Source organism: Alligator sinensis, unplaced genomic scaffold (genome assembly GCF_000455745.1).
Source record: "Alligator sinensis unplaced genomic scaffold, ASM45574v1 scaffold735_1, whole genome shotgun sequence".
Taxonomy (NCBI): Eukaryota; Metazoa; Chordata; order Crocodylia; family Alligatoridae; genus Alligator; species Alligator sinensis.
The window spans coordinates 163,070-184,171 of NW_005842639.1; the positions used below are offsets into that span (position 1 = coordinate 163,070).

Consider the following 21,102-nt stretch of genomic DNA (forward strand, 5'->3'; position numbering starts at 1 on the left):
GTAAGGGGGGCTGCTGTTTTCAGTGCCCTTGATTAGGGCCTACTTTCAAATCTGCATTGGCCCAGGTCTCTGCCAGGCGTGTCTGTCTGGAGGTAGTGTGAACCAGGGATTACAGCTGAGAGCCAGGACTCCTGGCTTCTCATCCCAGCTCGGCCCCTGACTTATCTCTGACGTCAGGCAAGTCACTTCCCCTCTCTGTGCTAATTTCCTCTCTGCAAAGCTGGGAGCTTTTCTTGACAGCACTCTGGCAGGCGTTATCAGACAAGGGTAATGCCAGCTGAACGGAGCGAGGGAGACTGGCAGTTGATTTGTAAAACCTGGAGGAGATTTTTTTACACCGGGGGTTATCTAAGCAGAGTATCAGTCGCTCCTTGGAGAAGATGCAGATGTATAGATCCACCATCTCTTGAAACCAGTGCCTGACTTCCATCGGGGTTTATCGATGGTGATGGGACCTGGCTGCCTCCCCCACACTGTCAGATCTCAGTGGGCCGCTGCAGAGCTGCCAGAGATCCTGAGTCAGGAACCAATGCTGTGATCCACCCAGAAAAGACAACAGTGGGTTATATTAGTATGTCATCCTTCTCCCCCGGTCCTCTCCCTGCCACACACCACCAGGGGATCTCTGCAGGGCAGGGCAACCCTTGCCACAAGCCATGTTCTGGCCTGTTCACTTCCCAGGCTACACCAATCCACACGTGGCCAATGGGTTCTGCAGTGATAGGCGTAGGAAACAGTTAATGAGGAGTGAGGATCTTGGAAGTTATGTTGGCTGGAAGCCAGCCCCATATATATGTGTGTGTGTGTGTGTGTGTGGTGGGGGATAGCAGGGTGACCATGTTCCTCATCACCCATTTGGGGTGGCTACAGTGCTGCTGGTGCATGTCCTGTGGCTCAGCCTCCCTTTCAAAATAAAAGGAGGACAAGTGGCCTGACGTCTGACTGCGCGTGGGGGATTGGAGAGGCTTTCTCGTGGTGGGGGACCCTCAGCGAGGCAAATGTCTGCTGCCTGCTTTGGTTATTCTTTAAAGACATTCCCCTTCTTCCTCCCAGCCCAAAAGGGCCCAGTGATCCTGGACATGGCCCCATCCCCCTCTGCCGGCTCTGCTGTGATCCTGGCTGATCCTTGCTATTAAAGATCTTGCTGTTCATTTTGTTGAGGAGAGATCCTTGTGCCTGGCCTCCTGGCTCTCCTCCAGCCACAAGGCGAAAATGCCTCTTGCAGTTGCATTGGAAGGTGGGGGGTGTATTGGGGGCACATTGTTTCCTTATAATATTTCCTTGCTCGTCGAAAACACTTGCAGACCCTTGTACGTGTGAGACTATCCCCGCCGCTCCGCTGCTCAGTTCAGCTGTCTGCCACCCAGCAGCTACTGCCTGTCGCCTCGGGCCTTGGCTGCATCTTGAGATGGATTAAATGATCCCTGCATGCCGGTTCTCGTGGTGTTGGCGGTGCATTCGGTGCCAGGCAGCTCAGCCACGAGGATGGTATAAAACAAGGGTGGGCAACTTACAGCGTGGATGCCACTGTTAGGCTGTGTGCAGGGAGTGTGGTAGATGAGGCAGGGAGCATGCAGCACAGGGTAGGGAACAGAAAGCAGAGCAGCAGGTCGGGAAGGGGACCGGAGTGGCACTCGGGGAGGGTACGGGGATAATTTGTGGCACACCTGCCAAAAAGGTTGTCCTCTGTCGGTATAAAGAACCCATCTTGACTGTACTGGCAATGCAACCAAGACAGGATTACAACACAGATGTGCCTCTTCATTGGGACGTTTACAGTCGAGAGATCTCTAAGACCTTGTCTTTGCTCAGGGTACAGGCCTGTTTTCGTTGGTAAAATCCTAATGAAGATGAGGTAATTGCTACCATATTTTCTCATGTACCATGTGCAGCCCTGTCTCCCACACACCCCTGAAAATTAAGGTGCATGTTTTAGGCAGGGAAGCTATTGTCTTTACTGGAAAAGAAACCTGGAGACTCGGCAGCTGCCAAGATGGCAGGGTCCTGTGTTAGCCTTTTCACAGCCATAGCTGTTGGGTGAGTGCTGTAGCTTCTGGAAGCAGCAAGTAAGCTGCTGGTAGTATCTTGATGAGATTTGTGATGTGGAAACGAGACTGTTTTCAGGAACTTATGACTTACAGTAGTCCCGCTGCTGCCCTTTGCCAGGGTCTGGGGCCTACCTTTGCGTGACATAGGGTAAATCCTCCTGGGAAGCATGGCATCCTTAGAAACAGTGTGGGTGAGGCAGCTGGCACTAGGAACTTCCTGGTGCCACGCTTCCTGGACACTGTGTTCCCAGGAGGACTTGCTCTGTGTCGCACATTCGGCCGTGACGCTGGAAAGACCGTTTTTTGTGCACCCTGCCTTCCAAAAACAAGGTGCATGTTTTATTTGGGGGGGTGTTGTATGTAGAGAATTAAGGTAGCTTTTGCCCAAGTTAGGTCAGCTCAGGATTTACCTTTGCCTGCTATTGCATTTAATTCTACCTACTAACTAGTGTGATCACAGCAGGCTAGTCTGCTTTAAGTAGGACTTTACTTTTTGTTAGCTAGCTCTGTTTCAGGGCTCCCCCCCCAAGTCCCCTGGCAGAGACGCCATCTTCTGGGTAGACACTGGCTCTTCCATAGCTTGGTATACAGACAGTCCTGTGTCTTGCCTGAGATCAGTGCATCTGCTTTGGGATCCTTCAGGAAGAAAGGTGCTGTTGGGATACCAAACTGGACTGCAGGGTTTCTTAGCAGGAGAGCAGACTGGGGAACCAATTTTCATTTCAGGCTTCCCTGAAGCTGGCTTTCAAGTGACATTGACAGAGCAGAGATTTTGATCTGGCAAATTGGAATCCCAGTCTTACAAGCTCCTTTTAATCTTGCCTCCTTTTGAAGCTCAGTATTAAACCTGGCTTATCATTTGAGGGGGGGCGGAAATCAAACTCTTTTTATGCCACGCAGCCGCCTCAAAGCTGTCAGCTGAATGCTCTGAGCAGAGGGTGGAAAGTCCTCTCTGATCACCTCCCTCTCGGGAACGGGAAGAAAAACGCCAGAACCAAAAAAAACCTGTATTGTTCCTGTTTTGATTCCTCTTTAAAACTCCTCTGACCTGCGTGACTTGAATGAATGCGTAGTCTCTTCTGTGCTAGTTAGTGTTGGTGCTTCCTGCAGTGAAGTCCTTTCTAATGGGTACCTGAGAGCTGCAAGCCTATTCAAGGAAAAAGGCTTTGTAACCAGCCATTCTCTCGAGCAAGCCGTGCAGCCCTGGCCATAATGAACCGGCTTCTTTCGTATTGGTTTGCTTAGGTTTTTCTTTCTGGTTCCAAAAGGGCTGGTTTTCTCCAGAGGAAATGCCCATAGTAAAAGCTACTATGAACGGGGAGGCTGCTGCTCTTATGTGTTAATCCATGTAGTGACTTGGTTTTGGGGGAAAAAATAAGGTCTCCTGAAATGTTGTAAGCATAAGGGTTGACTTCATCCAAGAATTCATCACGGACTCAATATAGAAATTGGATTTATAACACATTACAACCTGCCTGACATCTGATTCACCCGGTACCTGCCTGACCTTACCATTTACACTTTTTTTTTTTGCCCCACTTCCTCCCCTCCTCTCTTTTTCTACCCTTTGTCTTCCTAATTTCCAGCTATTTACTTTCTCACAAACTGCCTCTTTTCTACCTTGGAGAACTCAGCTACAGCAGTCTCCCTTACTTACCTTTGGAATTATTTTCCCCCCTCCCTTCACTTCTGTCCCCATTGTTTTCCTAATTTCCACCCATTTACATTCTCGCTGACCTCCCATCACACTCTTAGCTTCTTTCATTCCTTGGAGATCTCAGAAGAGCAGAGACTCCCTGTGCCTGAAGAAGGGTGCTTGTGCCTGAAAGCTTGCAAAGAACTTTTTTCCAATTGCTCAGTTGATCTAATAAAAGATATCACATCTACCCAAAGAAGCTTGCCTGTCCAAGGAGATTGCAATTCAGCCTTTCTGGGAATAAACTGAGAGCCAGATTTTCTGCAGCTCTGCAATACAGAGCAGGGTTGGAAGGAATCAGAACTCATGGTAGAGGTGATATTTTTTATTAGACCAACTCGACTTTTGCAAAAAAATTAATTGCAAGCTTTCGGGCACAAGCAGCTTTCATCAGGCATCGGAGAAAAGATTCTGATTCCTTTTGCCTCTAGACCAACACGGCTACAACCTGGATACCGGACACAGGGTAGGGGCATTTAAGAGCAATTACTGACGTAGGCCTCAAGTCCTGTTCTTCTTGACAGTGAGAAGCTCTGTTTCTGCAATTATAGCTAACCAGGTGTGTGGGCTTGTGGGGGGTCTCATGGCAGCTAGACACTGCTATTCTTATCCCAGAGTTCCCTCTGAGTACAGGATCAAGCCTTTGAACCATAGCTGATGTACCATACTTTCTTGCTTATAATACACACCCCAGTTTTCACCAGCTAATATGGATATATGTGAGAAAAAGAGAGTCCCATGGGTCTGGAAATGTTGTCGGGGGGGGTGAGGGGAGTAGTATTTCCATGACTCTGGGATCCAGTATATGGTCCCCCTGGGTTCAATCTAGGGGGACTGAACACTGGCTCCCAGAGTCGTGGCAATACTACTCTTCCTGCCCCCCCCCTAATTTCCAGACCCATGGGACTCTCTTTTTCTCATATATATGTGCAGTTGGTGGCCCCGGACCTGTCATACAATCCCCAGCTCCGCATGCTGGGTCCAACCCAGGACGTGGCTGCAGAGACAGCCTGTGAGATCCGACCTAGCACGTGACCCCAGACCAGATCAGTTACTTACCTGTTTTGCAAGGTAAGAATTTGTTTTTTTTTTTTTAACTGCCTGTAAAACCTTGGTTGTATATTATTCAGGTGTGTGGTGTATGCAGGGTAGATGCAGTAAGCTGTATACAGGGCTTATTTCATTCCCCAGCTGAAGGGCTGGGGTGGAGCCATCCGTGGTTGCGCAGTGTCAAGCAGTGATGCATAGCTGTTCAAGATATGTGGTGACTGATCCTGTAGCCAGTTGTAACAGGAGAGGGGTCAAGTCAGCAAAAAACATAATGACCTGTCATAACATTTGGCCGGGCCGTTCGGTCAACTCCGCACGCCCATTTCCTTCCAGGTTTTGCGGTGTCGGTCTCACGTCTCACCACCAGGAAGATGAGGACTTTGGTGGTTGGAGCCCTGTAGCACTTGCAAAGACCAGGCTCAGGTCCAGGCCTCATCTGACTTTCTGGTTCCTCCTTTGTAAGTGGGGCTAAGAGCCCTGCCAGCCAGCTTAGGGGAGAGGTGGAAGTGCCATAGCTTAGGCTCTGGGTCCTGTTGACAATTGTAGCTGAGACAATCATCTGTAAGGAATATTTCAGATGGAACTGATTCTTTTTTGGGTGAAGAGGACAGACTAGCCAGCCTCTTGAGGTCCCTTCCCACCCATTTTCCATGGTCCACGTGAATGTTGCTGTAAGGAATACATCAGAATATGTACAAGAGGTAATGAAACAGCTGCAGCTTTCCAGATACCCATGAAAGAATTACAAATGGGCTTGAGTATAAAGCCAGAGAAATTGGCCACTGCAGCAGTTCTAAGGAAAGTTGTAGAACCCACTAGACTGGATTTGTCTATCAGCTTATCCATTAACACACAGCCTGCCTAGGCCTTCCATAGCTTCGCCCAAGGAAAACAGATGGCAAAGTAGCAAATAGATGTGTGAAATGCAGGTACTGCTTCCTAGCTTGGTTCTTAATGACATCTGACCCCCCCGCAAAGTGCTCTGCAAAGCCCTGGATTATAGGGCATGAGGAACGCAGGGGTATCGGGATAACCACTGAGAGCTGCATTCAAAGGCAGATTGCTGGCATGTTTCATCTACCAAGGCAGGTGGGATGATGGGCCACCAACACATCTTCGCCCACCTAGGGCGAGAGATGGACTTGGGCACAGAACAGTGGGTGATGGTGCCTTGTTGCATCAGAGCATAAAGGACTGGGGAAACCAGTCCAGCATAAAGGACTGGGGAAACCAGCCCAGAAAAGGAATGGCTGGTGCTGTATGCACCTGCTTGACATAGGAAGAAGGAGGGATAGTGGCATAGCAGAGACCCACGGCTGGTACTGCAAGGTCTGGATGTACCGTTACCTCTGAAGGGGAAACTTCGTCCGAGATTCCTGCCTTGGACTGTCGCTTGATGCTTACCCAGGAAGATAAGGAGGGCAAAGGAAATAATAGCCCGGCAGTGACCTCACTGGTGAGGCATGAAGACTCGGTGCATGTGTGAGGCGGTCTTACCCTTCTGGTTAATGACAACCCAGCTAAAAAACTTGCATGCGTCAGCCCAAGCTAAACTGCCTTGATTTGCTCACTTCCCGTTGCCAGTCCTTAAGGCAAAATGGTGGGTCTCATGGAAACATGCACTTGCCATCCTGTTCCAGTTGCTCAAGACATAATCTTCTGGCACTGGGCCTGGTGTAGTAAGGATGTTTTAGCCCAGCTGGGTTCCCAGGGAGTGCATGGGTGGGGTGGGTTTGCTATAGCAGATGGGGGGCTCAGAGCAGCTCGTGTGAAGCCCTCTGACTTCCTTCCTCTCCCAGTTGTGGCTCTGGACCAGCGGGACGATGAAACACCCTCCTTGCTGTCACAGTGAAAGCGGGGATTCGTCTCCCTGCCTCCCCTGTGCTCACAGCTCCTGTGAAGAACCGGGCTGAGACCCAACGAACTCACTTCACATTGACAGCAGACTTTGGTCACTTGGGACCAGTCTCTGAGCCATGTGCTGTTTTGTATCCCGTGGCTCATAACCCGAGTTGTCTAACACCTTTTTGGGCCTGAAAGCTTGCAAAGAACAATTTTTTTCAACTATTTAGTTGATCTAATAAAAGGTATCGCATTTACCCAAAAAACCTTGTCTTCCTTTTCCAGCTTTTCTGGAGTCTCAAACACCTGCACACGCTCAGGGGGATAAAGCCCTTCTTTGCTCTTCCATAACTCTCTGCCATTACACATACACTTCCGAGCTCCTCTGTTACTTAACGTCTTTATCTCTGCTCATCCTTTGTATCTAATGCATATGCTTTTGGGCAAAACACCTGTCCTTAAGTAACCTGAGAACCAAGGATCTCGAGGGGATGTCTGAGGCCATTGGCTCTATAGCTGTAAGTCCTCAGGCTGTTTCTTTCAGCCAAAGGAAAGTCCATCACAGAGCATGCTGCCATCAGTAAAGATGTTTCATCCTTCTCCTAGGGTTTCCTCTGAATGGAGCTCCATGGGTGCTTCAGCATCTGTGGCTTACAATAAGCCTATCTCCAGGGCCGCCCTCTTGGAAGAAAGCTTCTTTGCTTTGATAACGATGCTTCACACAATCAACTCGGTGCTACGTCAGAGCCCCGGGCCCAGGGAAATGGCACTGATGACACCGACTGTTGCTAAGTTGAGAAAAATCTCTTGAAGGCAGCAGTTTTAACAGAGGAAAAACCTGATGCAATTAGGCGGAGGATTTGAGGCAGAGCTGAATGCTGTGCTGCATTTGCTCTGGCATTTACTCTGTGCACAGCTGGATTTCCCAGTACGCGCCCCATTTTTCTGCCCTTGTGCGCTTGGTTTTCCCCGACTCCAGTGTGAGATGCAGTAGCCTCCGCGTCTTGTTTGCAGAAGGGCTAAATAGCCACAGCTCCCCTTGGCTTACATGGCAGGTCAGTGCTTCTTAAAAACCCAACCCCAGGTGTGTCAAGATGGGGTCCTAACATCTGTGACCATCTTGGAGAAAGTCTTTCATCTCCTTCATGGGATTTTTGTCTGTGGGCATAAAAGGCATCCTGAAAACGTGCTTTGGCTATCTAGAAACCCCTCTTCCCACTGTTGTAAAGTAAGAGCAGGTTTTCTTTCCCTGTAGGACAACTGAGCTCTGACCCGGTCAGGACGTGCCGTGTTGCAGGGTCAAGGACTCCATGCTGAGAGTACCTTGCTGGGACAACTCCCCCTTTTTAAAATTAACATCTTATGCTGCTCTTGGTCTCAGTTGCTGGTTGAGAAAAGGAAGCATCTTTCCAGCCTTGCTTCAGTATGTGGGAGAGGAATAGGTTTGAATTTCTTGCCCTTGAGTCCCCTAGTTCATTCCCTCTTTCCTCCATTGCTCACTCTACTGCTTTGTCGGTCGGGTGACAGTCTGTGCATAAAATTTCATGTTCTTCAGAGTATGCACAGCTGTCCTCCGAGTCACGCTCCCTGCTCCTAACAGACTTTAGTTACAACGGGGGAGTTGGAGGTTGGATGCCAAGAGCCCCTCTCTGACCAGGGCCGGCCCACTATTTTTTGGGGCCCCCTGATCCATCGAAAAATCAAAATTATGGTTAATTGTGGTATAAACTCACTGAAATAAAATAGTCGAGGCTGGGCTGTGCACATGTAGGCTGTATTGAGGGGGGGCGGCTTGTGCCTTTCCAAGCTCTCTGTGCAGAGGTGTAGCCAGCTCATTGAGGACGGGGGGGCTGTATCTGGCCTGGCAAGGATGTCTTATCTGTCCTGGTTCTCTATACACTGAAGGCAACTGATACTACTGCCTCTGCTCATACACTGTCGGCTCGGCGGCTATGCTGTGGGTTCCCTGGCAGCTGTCCTCGGTGTCCTGTTCCCCCACGCCAACCCTAGATACACTATGGAGTGCTGTTGGTATTGGATCAGTGTGATCCTATGCAGTAGGACACTGAGTTGAGATGCATGCCAGCTGTACCTACAGAGTCTCTTATACCCCAAGTGACCTAATACTGCTTCCCCAAAGGTGCCTGACATCAGCTGAGATCAGTCCTGAACAGGAGACACCCATTTTTTGTGGGGGGGGGAAGCAGGGTTGTCATCATTTGAGCCTAACCTGCATAAAAAAATGAGAAGGGTTATACACTGCAGATGTTATAGAGGAGGATGGAGCCGTATCCTGCCCCCCAGCTCAAATAGCCTTAGGTACGAGTCACTCACCATCCCCCAGGCCCCTGAGTGACCTTAACTTTCAGGGCAGGCCAGAAGGATTGGGGCACGGAGGAAAAACTCTGTTCAATTCTCTCAGGCTGTTCTACCCTTTGCATCAGTAAAGAACATGCTGCTGCTTTCAGGTACTTCTGGACCGGCCACATCCTCTGATTTGCTCCCACCCACGTGGAAGCATCGTCAGGCTGTTCGCCTTGGCATTAAACTCCAGTATCCGGCCCTACCGTGCAACGAGCAATGCAGATTTCTTCATTCGGATGCGGTCTGCGGCCTTCCAGCTGGAAACCGCAGCTAGATTTTTTTACAAGAGCTCATCAGCCATCAGCTCCCATTCTTCTCCGTGCTGAGCTCTATTGAAAGCCATAGCACTGAGTTAGCTGCCTAAACGGGGCTCGAGTGGCGTGGCTGAGAGGGAACGCAAATCATAAGTGCTTCTAATTAACACATCCGTGCAGAACGTGGCAAAGTAAGCCACTGGTGGAGAGATACAAACTCAAAAAAGCAGGCAAGGTGGTTGTGGTGACTAAGAGGCAAAGGTGATGTGGGATCTGCAGACCAGTGGGTAATGTGAGAGCAAAAAGGCTAGTGCAGATTTTGCGTCTGCATCTCTAAAGGCATCACGTGGCCAGGCCGGGAGATATTTTGTCGTCTGCTCTGTAGCTGTAGTAACATTACTCCTGGAATTAGATCGTTTTCTGGGCACCAACAGATGCGACACATTCAAAGGAGAAGCCGGTGGTGCATTGCTACGGGGAACGGAGAAGATGCCTCTGTCCCATGTACTCCTCTGTATCTCATCTGTGCCCCACACCAAGGCGATTTACAATGCAGGGGCAGAACAAGGACTCCAGAAATTAGGTTATCAGGACCCTTGACGTCCAAAAAGCTGCTTCGTTTGTACTTGGTAACAGTTCTTGTTGGATTGTTTAAGATCTTCCCAGGAGCTGGGCATGAGGCCGCACTAGCACAGGGCTGTAACTTCATTAATCGCTGCAGGAATTCCTTCCACGCGGTGCTCCGGCCTCCAGCGGGAACGCACCAAATTGTCCTAAACGTTTCATTTTTTGCCAGCGTGCCCATGACTGGCAACCAGCAGCTATGAAACAAGGGGGAAATTGTTAGCTGTTTCTTAGAATAGATTTCAGCCGTTGCCATGGATAAGCCAGGGCCACAAGGCAAGAGATGGGGGGTAACTTGATCGTTTCCCGCCCCCGCCCAGGCCGGTTCCTATCTACCTGGACACGCGCAGAGCTCAAGAATATGGCTGGCCGGGATATGCCGAGCTTGGGGCCTGAGACTGCTCTCCAGAGCTGGGAATGTTGTGTCTTAAATCCTTCTTCGTCCCGGGAGGAACGGGGCCAGGACAGTCGTCAGCACCTGCTGGGGGTTTTGGTATTTGGCCCCACACCAAGGCGATTTACAATGCAGGGGCAGAACAAGGACTCCAGAAATTAGAAGGAAAGGCTTCTTTTAACAAGTGATAGGGGAAGGGGCTTTCAAACATGCCTGCCGTCTCTAGTTTTGCAGCGGCGTGGAAAGAAATCCCATAGAAACCAAGTGTCGAGGCAGATCCCAGAATGGCTGAGTTCGCAGCTCAGCATTTACCTGCTTTCATTCAAGAGAGACGCACTAGCTTAGGCTGTTTTATGAGTTCAGTACCTGTTTTTTTTTCTTAGGCTAAACATCTAAGGTGCTGCAACACTCGCAGTGGCCTCGGGACTGACTTGACTTGAAACATCCAAGATGTGCTAAGTTTTTTCTCAACTTGGCAACAGCTGGAAGAGTGGTTCTCAGCCAGGGTGCTGCAGCACCCTTGAGTGCCTTGAGATCCTTTCAAGGGTGCCTGTGTTAGACGTACAGAAATGAATCACAAGATAAACCCAGAGATTTCACACAAGAATCCACAGTGGTAAACCCGTCCTTCCTGGCTGTGGGCTGCAAGTTCTTTGCAACGGAAGAATTTCTATAGTATTTTTCTGTAACCAGCAAAAACCCGGCATTTTCCAAGGGGTACCTTGAGTTTAATGAGGGGGTCTTGAGTCTAAAAAAGGTTGAGAACAACTGCTCTGAAGGCAGCCCAGGTTTTTGAAAAGCTTAAATCTTCCACGATTTTAAAGGAGCTTTAAAATACAGAAACACATGAAGTTTGGGGCCTGGCCCAGGTGGCAAAAGCTTAAATGCAATGAGTACAAGGCTTGTCTTTTCACAGGGTGTTTGATGTCTAGCTTCCATCAGCCTGCTATAGGCATCCAGGTTTTTTTTGCAAATCCAATCCCTTGTTGGTCATTTTAGCAGGGAGGTTGAAACCAGGAAACCAAAACTCTCTTCTAAAGGAGGGGGAGGAAGTTCCTGGCCTGTCGCTCTTGCCTGTTTTGCAAACATTGAGCGCTTTTTGATTGCTGAAATGAAATCCCTGTTCTAATGCTTGTCAGTAAAACAGCTCGATACAGTAGGGAACGTCTGACCAGCTGTTTTGTGCTCAGGACCTTGAGGCCCTGGTGGAAGCTAATGGTTTGCTGTGGGTGTACTGGGCTGTGTCTGCATGGAGCAGTTTTCAGAGCCTAGGCTCACACCTTTGGTTCATGTTCACCAGCATGAGAGCATCCAAAGCCAACATCATGGTATCGTGGGAAGCCATCATCGATCAACTCAGCCTGATTTTTATAGGGCAGTACTTTGAAGAGCCGGCTCTGTTTGTGCTGGCCAAGAGCTCTGTGTTTGGAGTATAGTTTTCTCTTTATTACATTGTTCTAGACCTTCCCATCCCTGTCCTGAGAGAGCATGTTTTCTTCATCACCCACCCACCTCCCCTCTCTGTCCGTCAACCCAAGCAGAGCAAAACTAAAACTACAGATGAGCATTTCCAGCTGTGTTTAGCCTGATGTATTGCTATTTGAGGATGAGACTATTTGGTGAAGGTTGTGAGACAGAGAGGGAGGGCTTCGCTGTGTTGAGTTTCGCTCTAATATTTGAGAAATCCCATTGCTTGTCCTGACAACTTGTTTCTGCTTCCTAACATCTGTCCAGCTGTGGAAGCTTGGGTCTGCATCGCCACATACTTTAGTGCAGCTGTGCTGATTGACTGCAGACCAAAGAGGAGAGATGCTTTCGCTTCCCAGTCGCACACGCATGGATTGCTGTAGCCAAGTCAGTATCTGACCCCCAATCCAGGAGCTTGGATGATTGGGATTTGCCAAGGGACAGTGCGGTGAGGTGAGCGAGCAGAAAACCAGGCCCAAGCAGCTTCCAGCTCATTCTCATTGTCTCCTTTTTCCAAAGCTGCATTTCAAATAGATTCCCATCTCTTCTGGTTTCTATTTAATTGGAGTGGGGTTCTCACCGTCGCTGGAGCTGTCCAGTTAGCAGCTCTTCTTAATGGCTGTTATCAGTAAGGTGCCAGGGCTTCTAGTGGAGGCTTGGAAATGGCATTTAGGATCCTAGAAAAGTTTAGCTGGAAGAGACCTTCCAAAGTCATCTGGTCCTGTCCCCTGGTCAGAGCAGGGTCAGCACCAACTCAACCATCCCAGCCACGTGTCTTTCCAGCCTGTTCTTGGACAGCTCCAGGGATAGAGACTTCACCACCGCTCTAGGTGCCCTTGCCATGCTTGACCGCCGTCATGGTCAGAAAGTTCCTCCTCATCTCCAGCCTAACGTTTTCCCCTGCTGCAGCTTGAGGCCATTGCTTCTTGTCGCTTGCGGCCACGGTGAAAAGCCCATCTGCATTCTCTGTGTCATCATCCTTGAAGGATTTGAAGACTTTTATCAAATCCCCCAGTCTTGTCTTCTTCAAACTAAATAACCCTGGCTCGTCTCTTAAACGGAGTTATCTAGACGGGTTTGCTGCTTAGATCCAAGTGTTGTACAAACAGTCTCGACACTGCCATCACTTCAATGTCATTTTGTTTTCTGAATGAATCCAAAGCAATCTCATTCTTCCTGTTGTAGTAACATGCAGGGGTTAGTGGTACAGGAGCAGATCTCTTGAACTGCAGGTTTTATCCAGGCCCCTTCTCTTCCAGTCATGAGCTGTTTGTATGGCTGGTTAGAAAAGATGGCCTAGGAGTCAGGAAGTAAAGGGCTGCTTTCTGTGCTTGTTGCTGCCTTTGTGTGACCTGGGTAAGGCACCTCTCTGTGCTTTGGTTGTAAAGCAGAAATGCCTACCTGTCCCCTCCCAAATGCTTTGAGATCCTTTGGTAAAAGCAATTTTGGAAGTGCCAATGGTTTACCCTATTTTCCTGTATACCATGTGCCCAGGAAAAAGATGCACACTTTGTTTTTGAAAGGCAGAACAAAGGAAAAATGATCTTTACTTGTAATAAGTAACTGAGTGGCAGCAGCTGGGAAGTCTGTTCTGCCTCTGTGGATCGGCTACAGACTTTACTTTTGCTTTTGCTTGGTCAGTGGCAGAAAATGCTGTTACCAGTTTCCTTGCATATAATGGCAGACAAGTTTCTTTGGATAAATCTGATATCTTTTTGTAGACCAACTCAAATAGTTGGAAAAATTCTTCTTTACAAACTTTTGGGCACAAGCAGGGTGCTTGTGCCTGAAAGCTTGCTAAGAAGAATTTTTCCAAATATTTGAGTTGGTCCAATAAAAGATATTGGATTTACCCAAAGAACCTTGTCTGCCTATGTCCTTAGACCAACACGGCTACAACCTATACCCTTACATATAATGCATACTTCCATTTTCAGCTGTTTTTGGGGGGGAAAGGTATGTTGTTTGCAAGAAATTTCAGTATTTTTTTTATAACGGGGGAAACACGGCTGTGGAACCTGTCTCAGAATGGCTTTTTCTCATTGCACCGGCAGTTTCAGACGGAAGCAATGTTCTGTGGCTAAAGACAGTTTTCTTTCTTTTCTCTTTCCAGGAGTACACTTGCCCCAGATGTGAATCAGGCTTCATTGAAGAAGTGACAGAAGATTCCAGGTACTGTACATGCGCGTGAATGCACCAGAGGTCCCGTCAGATTTTTGCACATATCAGCAAACTTTTCTAAGCTGTCTGTTGCCAGGCATCTGAGCACGATTCAGAAAATAATAGATAACAAGTGTCCAAGGCAACCAGGAGGCATTTATACAGACTGAGAGCAACAATGATTATTACCAACACTGGTATTCTCAGAGTTAAAATAAGTTGTATTAGCCATTTCCCTCCACCCCAACCCCAGGATCATTAGGAGGGGATCAGGGAAATAGCTGTAAATTCAGACTCTGGCCAGTATATTTTGCAGTATGGTAGTTTAAGCCAGTGGGGCTAGGTCCCTGAGAAGAGAATTAAATGTTTTATATTGCGAATCTGGAGGTTAAAAGCACATTTTCTTCTCTCTAAGTTATTTAAAAGTCCTCATCACTGCAGTCCTGGAGCCCCTCGTAATCCTGAAGCTCCTTTATCCTCCCAGCACCTCTGAGAGGCAGGGAGTGCTGCTGTCTTCATTTTGCCAGTGCAGAATGGAGGGTCAGGAAGTCTTGGGTCACTTGCCCTAGATCCCATGAATCTGGAGCAGAAAAGGGATTTGAACCCCAGTCCCTTGAATACTGGTTCTTCCCTCACCCCTGAGCCCTCTTTGCCCTCTGCTCACTGAGCTCAGCCTGTTCTGCACTGTCACTGGCTGCTTAAGCATCATTTTAGGGAGATGATAGAGGAGGGTGTTCTCATGGCTAAGCATGGAGCCAGCCACAGGGATTGGCAACTCTGGAGTTTCCTCCCTCTGATACTACCTCCCTTTCACCTCTACCGGAGTGTCCCTGTCTGCATGGAGAACCATACTTTCTTGCATACAACGCACCCCTGGATAAAATACACACCCTGTTTCTGACAGATAGAACAAATAAAAAGATCCTTCCTTGCAATCCTCTGCAAGGTAGGCGGGGAGGATGAGAGTGTCTGCAGGCAGCAGCCAGAAATCCCTGTGTGGCAGCATGGTTACTGCTGTTACCATATTTTCTCAATTATATTGTATGCCCCCATTTCTAGCAGTGGACTTGGGGGAAGGTGCATGTTGTATTTGAGAAATACGGTATCTAGGGAGTGGCTAATTGTTGCTTCCACCAAGCCATGAATAAGAGTAGGTGTCTCAGAGTGGTTCTTATTCATGGCTGGGTGGGGTGGCATTGCGCTCACTAGCTTGAGACTCAGAAGTGCAGATGCTACTTTGATTTTTAAAATCTAGTCCCTAGCCACTTTCCAGCTGCCCTCAGAATAATCTTGGAAGCATGCCTCAAGATGGTATGCGTCTTTATTTAGCGTTCCACTTTTGTAGTAATAATTATGGCTGGACATGTAACCAGCATTTGCTTGGGAGAAGTTTCCTGTTGCAGGGAGCTTTGGAAATGCAGAGAGATTTACTGGTATATTGAGTTGCCTGAGTACAGTCTATTAGTCATGTTTGATCTATAATCTGGAGTCCATAACTGGTGCCCTGCCCCTGCCAGCATGAGGGTTCAAGTTGCTGGGGGTATAAGTGGTGATTTGCAGACCAATCTCAGTGTTTTATCAAAGGGGAAACTGAGTCATGAAAAGGGGAAAGGTCCAAGGTCCCATGGCCGTACCAGGCGCAAAGCCTAGAACAGAACTTGAATGCCTTGACTCAGTGAAGCAGAACTTGCCTCCTATAGACAAGTGGGAGTGAGCAGTGCTGTGCTCTGACCCTGGCTGTCTTCAGTCCTGAACCAGGGGTGAAAACCTGTGCCACTTTGGGGGAACGTCAGAGCAATCCGCGGCGAACAGCGCAGGAATCCAGGGCAGCGCATGTCACTGGAGAGTGAAAGCATGACTGCTGCACTCTCCCTTTCCTAGATAGGTCCAACAATTAGCACAGGACCCTGGGGATATTGCATCTGGCTACCAGCCGCTTCAGGCTGCCACATCATCGGATCCCATTCATGCACTGATCAAGCTTGATCTCCAAAGCGGTAAAGAGCAGCAGGGATAAGAGCCTCTTAGACTATTCTGGAGCTCCTGGTGATTAGCAACTTCACTTAGTTCCAGCCTAAAATGATTCCCAGCCAGCTTGCATTCGCCTCTTGTTCCAGCATTGTCTTCTGCTTAAACAAGTTTTTTTTTTTTTTCTTCCCCATCCCTGGAATTTCCCCCACTGTGTTTGCAGAGAGCAGTGCTAACCCCTTTCCATTCCACCTTTGTTTTGCTTGGCCAAATCAGCCAAGGCCTTTCAGCCTTCTCTTATCATTAGGCTGGCACTTTTTTTTTACGGTAGGTGCATATGAAAGGAAAATGTCATGTAAAGTATATTCTAATCACTTTCCCTAATTGCACAACAGCACACAGAGGTGACCTTAGGACTGTTCTGAATACATTATTTCTGGCCGTAACATGATTGAATTCATTTTATTTATATGCCTTTTGTGAGACAGTTCTACGTTAAAACAAGCAGACTTATTTCACCCACTTCCCAAGCACTTCAAACAGAGTTAAATGGCATTTGAAAGATCGTCCAACAAGAAATCTCATTCCCTGAAACTCTCCCGAGTTTTGAAGTCTATATTATAAGAACAATAATGTAATTACCCTTAAATTTCTTTTTAGCAATAATCCAATTACTCGATAATGCTAAGCCAGGGAGTCAAGTGACAAGTTGCTATTTACCTAAGAACTGGATTGTTGAGGAAAAATGGACTCAATGCATTTACTCCCTGTTATGATTTCCGTTGGTCCTGTTTCGCTGTATGGGAAACTAAGGTCTTTTCAAAGAATTTGAGGCAAAAGCATCTTTACTGCTGCTTAAGAAGTTGGTTATTTTAAACAGGGAGGCACCTGAGGACATGTGGCACGCAGAACATTGGAGAGGGAGTTGGGGGGACACAGTGACCTATAGGGCAGAGAGCAGAGCAGTGGATCTGGCAGGAGCAGCAGATTGGGCAGGGAATATAGACCAAGGAGCAGAAAGCCAAGCATCAGATCGGGAAGGGGGTTGGGGTGGTACTTGGGGAGGGTGTGGGGCACACCTGCCAAAGAGGTTGGCCCCGCTGATCTAGATCTTTTCTCCTCCACAGTCCTCTCATCTCAGCACCCATTCCACTTCGAATTACCCTCTTGTGGAGGTGGATGCTCAGAGCTCTCCAGGGCATTTTTAGCCCTGACAGTTTTGCTTAACTGCACTTTTAGAAATATTTGCCTTGGAACAGGCTGGGGGTGAATTCTTCCCTCCCTGAGCAAACTCAGCTAAAGCACAGGGTTTGAAACCTCGCCAAGCTGAGCGCCTGACCCTTTCGGTTTCAGTTTGCAAGTGGATCTTACAGAACAGGCCAAAATACCCAAGGTAAAGCAAGCAACTCAGAGCGCCCTGAAGGAAATCAAACAGCCCCGGTGAAGCCCAGATACTCATATAGCCGCTCCAGGCGCAAGTGTTTATCTTGGTGTTCACTGGCAGTGCCGTGAACCGTCTGCCTGCTTCAGATGGGAGCCTTGGAGTGCAGCTCAAATAGCTTTCCATGCAAGGAGAACCTCCGTGCCTGGGAGGCGCGCTCACCGCATTCTTCCAGCACGCTCGTCAGCTCTACCTGCCTGCCCCGCTGCTCTGACTCCAGCCTTTATATATAGCTGAATTCCTTCCACAAAGTACCTCATGCCCTGCATTTGCTCAGCCTTCCTGGCTCCTACCCCACAAGGGACTTGCCTTGCTCCTTATTGAGCGTCTTGCTCACATGAGCCACTGCCTATATTTAACCCCCTGGCAGAGGGAGCTTTATTTCTGGGAGCCTTTCCCTGCTCTCATTTTCTCTCTCTCTCTCTTTCCCCAGTTTCCTAGATGGTAGTGGCAGTGGGATAGACGACAGTCCGTCCACGCAATTTCAAGAGGTGAGTGAAGGATTTTTTGTTTTTTAATATTGACTTAAAGTGATGCCTTTAAACCTGAGCTGGGCCTGGGAGCTGCCTCCCAACAGTGTGCTTTTAACCCTTTGCAAAATCAGGTGGGGCTTCTGCCCACAAGACATTCTCATCTGGGACACGGCCACAGGCTGAGCTCGGTGGATATGAACCAGTGGATGAATTCACTCACAGCCTTTAGGCAGCTTCGGGAACATCTTGAGGAAGCTTTGAAAGGGGTTGGATGGAATAACTGATCTGTTCCCAGGCCCAGAGCATGGCAAGGGAGAGCGTGGCAGCATGTAACAAGGCAAGGCGACAGGACCAGCAGATGCTAGGGGCCTGAAGGGAGCAATCTGGAGTGTTTCTCCAGCAATTCCTTCCTTCCCAGCTGTGATGGGATCCGGAAATGGGCCTGTCCCGGTGCATCAAGCCAGAGGCAGCTTGTGCAGTGATTGTCCAGTATTTTCCAAAAACTTAGGTTCTGGGAAGTGGTGAAAAGTACATGTGTGGGGGTGTTGTCAGGCTGATCCCTTTGTCTTGATGTTGGTGCTTGTAATTTGGTCCAAGCAGGAGAGGATTTAACCCCAGCAGACACTGGCTAAAATAAGCTTGTAGCACATGGTTCTTAAAGCGATGGTACTAGTAGAGTCCTTGCAGTTCGGTGTTAGAAAAAGCCCCTGTCAGCCAGCCAGGAGCCTGATTCAAGCTTCACAAATACAGGAGCTGAGCTAAGGCAAGATCTCCGTTCCTGAGTCACCCCCGCATGTGGGTGAATGTGTGGATCATCAGGTTGCAATGCAGGCTGGGGCTGGCATTAGTCTGGCACCCCTCGGTTTTAAACTGCTGCTATAACTAGGGAAGGGACTTGATTTTAAAGATAGGCCCCCTTTCTCCTCTCAAAGGATGAATGCTGTAACCTCTTTCAGCAGCTTTGTTCCTGCCTCGTGGATCTATTACCTCCCTCTCTCCAGCATTTTTCCTTTACTCACTGACTAGTGTGGTGATTGAAGATGGCATGCTACTTTTACCTGCTCCATGTGTTGGCTTCCTAACCCTTCTCGTTAAATCCCTGGCTTCTTTCATTACAGTCATTACGTTTAAATGTCCCCCAACAGTTTCAGTCAGGTCCAGTATATTTTTTTTAAGTAAACTGTTGCTGCGTGGCTGCCAAATGGCAGTGCTACCACAGAGTCATCTGCATTACAGCAGCAAAGTGGAGCAATTCTGCTCCTTTTTGGGGGGTGGTTTACAAAGAATCAGAGAGAAGCAGGGCTGGAAGAGACCTGCAAAGGTCACATCTAGACCGGAGGCAGGATCAGCCCTGTCCAAACCATCCTATACAACCCATAATCAAAGCTATGTAAGACTGTCAGCCTTGCCACAACAAAGATATAATACCCAAACCTGCCACGGGTAAAGCAGGGGGACGGCAGCAGCCAACATCCTGCTTCTGTAAACGGTTGCTAATATACACTTGAGATCCCAGGCAGAGGTCACACTCCCTGCTACGGAGGAAGGCAGCCCCTATCCTGTCCCATCCACACCAGTCTGACCACAGGGTAAAATTCCTTCCCGACCCCAAATGTGATCAGCCTGATCCTGAGTGGAGGAGCAAGACCCTCTAGCCAGGAAACTCCAGCTTGAAGTCCCAGCAAGAGCACTGGCAGAGCCCAGTCAATGCCAGGGTATGTCAAGATGGAAGGCAGGATGTACATTTAGATTCCTAGCATTAATAATGAGCAAGGCTTTGCTCTCGGCAAAGCAACAGAAACACTGCGCTGGCTCAAATTGATCAAAAGTAGCAGCTGAGTCTGGGCTGTGTCTGTGCACAGTGATTTAGAGCTGATTGCGAGCACAATTCTGCCCCTGTCCCCTGAGGCCAGTTGAAAAGAGTAAGCGGAAAAGCCGTGTGGATGGAGTTGGCTTGCTAGGCTCGCAATGCAGAATATGAAGCTACTGTTCTCCAGCAAAATTTTCTGCTCAGGGGTCACTCTGGCAGTGGATAGTAAATGTTACCCTGTTTTCCCCTCTGTTCTGTAGTTACCCAATGCTTGCGATGCATCTGAGCTCCTGGCTATTTCCAGTAGCCAATGTCACTCTTATGGGACCATAGGGAAGTTGAGCTAGAGGGACCTCATGAAGTTGCATCTAGTCCAGTCCCCTGTGCAAGGCAAGATGAGCTCTGACTCCACCATGTCTTGTCCAACCTGCTCTTGAACATCCCCAGGGATGCATGGAGACTCCACCACCTCTCTAGGTGCCTGTTCCAATGCTTGACCCCTCTGAGTCAGAAAGTTCCTCCTCGTCTTGCAGCGATGTGCCTGGATCTGGCAAATGCCAGCAGCCCTCACATGAGGTGTCACGTCTGGCATGGCTGATTCTGCGGCACGTGGTGAAGTCTTTCATAAAATCTGAATTGTAAAACCTTCCTTGCCCTTCTCGTAGCAGAGCATCAGCTGCTGGTAGTGGAGCTATTTTAAACCACGGGCAGTTTTTAATTGCAGAGAGGTTTTCTCCAGATGGAGAGAGCCGAGTGCATTTGCATTGCGAGATGCTAGGCTAGGGCTTTCAGGCTGCACAGTGTCTCCAGAGATCTGGGAGAAACCTGGGTGTCCCTTGACTTTGTTTTACACCCATCTCTGTGTCATTGCCTGTGCTTTCTGTGTGTGGGGGGCCAAGACCCTTGGCAATTATTCCACCTCATTTTATCGATTCACCCAGAAGCCGCAGGCCCGTGTGTCTTATGCAGATGACCTCTCTGATCTGAACGTCTCAGCTTACCCATCCCAGTCGGGTTTCATGCCGGCAGGACCAGCTCTGGCGAAAGGCCAGAAAGCCAGGCTCATTCATGTTAATGGATCCCAGAATAGATCATGCCAGCCGACCGCCGCCAATCCTCATTGGCCCTCGCAGCTCGAGGTGTGTTTCAATTTGGCTGCCTGTTTCCTAGACCACGGCTTCTTTATTGCCCTCTGCTTCTAGGCAACCTTTCATGGAGGGTTTGAAAGCCACTCCCTCTGCTGCCTGCCATGAAGAGGTCATGCCCATTTTACAGATGGAAAAACAGAGGATGGGGCCACTTCCCCAAGGTGGCCTAACAAAATGATGATACCGTGGTGTTTTTAACTTGTGGTCCGTGGGTTTCAGCTGTAAACATGAGAGAATGCTGCCAGCCTATTGATTAAACCAGTTTCATCTGTGTTAATACTTTGCCAAGCTGGGAATGATCACAACCTGACTTCCGGAGCCAGCTGGATATGGGACTGACTTTGATGGCAAAATGTCACCCCC

General features: G+C 48.7%; 1 protein-coding gene across 4 annotated transcripts in view; it reads left to right on the forward strand.

The window, feature by feature from the left end:
• RNF115 (ring finger protein 115) overlaps positions 1 to 21,102 on the forward strand; it is a 32,099-nt gene that overhangs the window by 2,545 nt on the left and 8,452 nt on the right. For 2 of the 4 annotated variants that reach the window (XM_025215277.1, XM_025215278.1), the window contains exons 2-4: positions 13,853 to 13,911; positions 17,742 to 17,799; positions 20,533 to 20,730. In XM_025215277.1, the coding sequence (XP_025071062.1) occupies positions 13,853 to 13,911; positions 17,742 to 17,799; positions 20,533 to 20,730 (315 nt within the window). Of the gene's footprint in view, positions 1 to 4,677; positions 4,816 to 13,852; positions 13,912 to 17,741; positions 17,800 to 20,532; positions 20,731 to 21,102 lie in introns of all 4 variants that reach the window. The other 2 variants (XM_025215279.1, XM_006033491.3) reach the window with 2 other exon arrangements.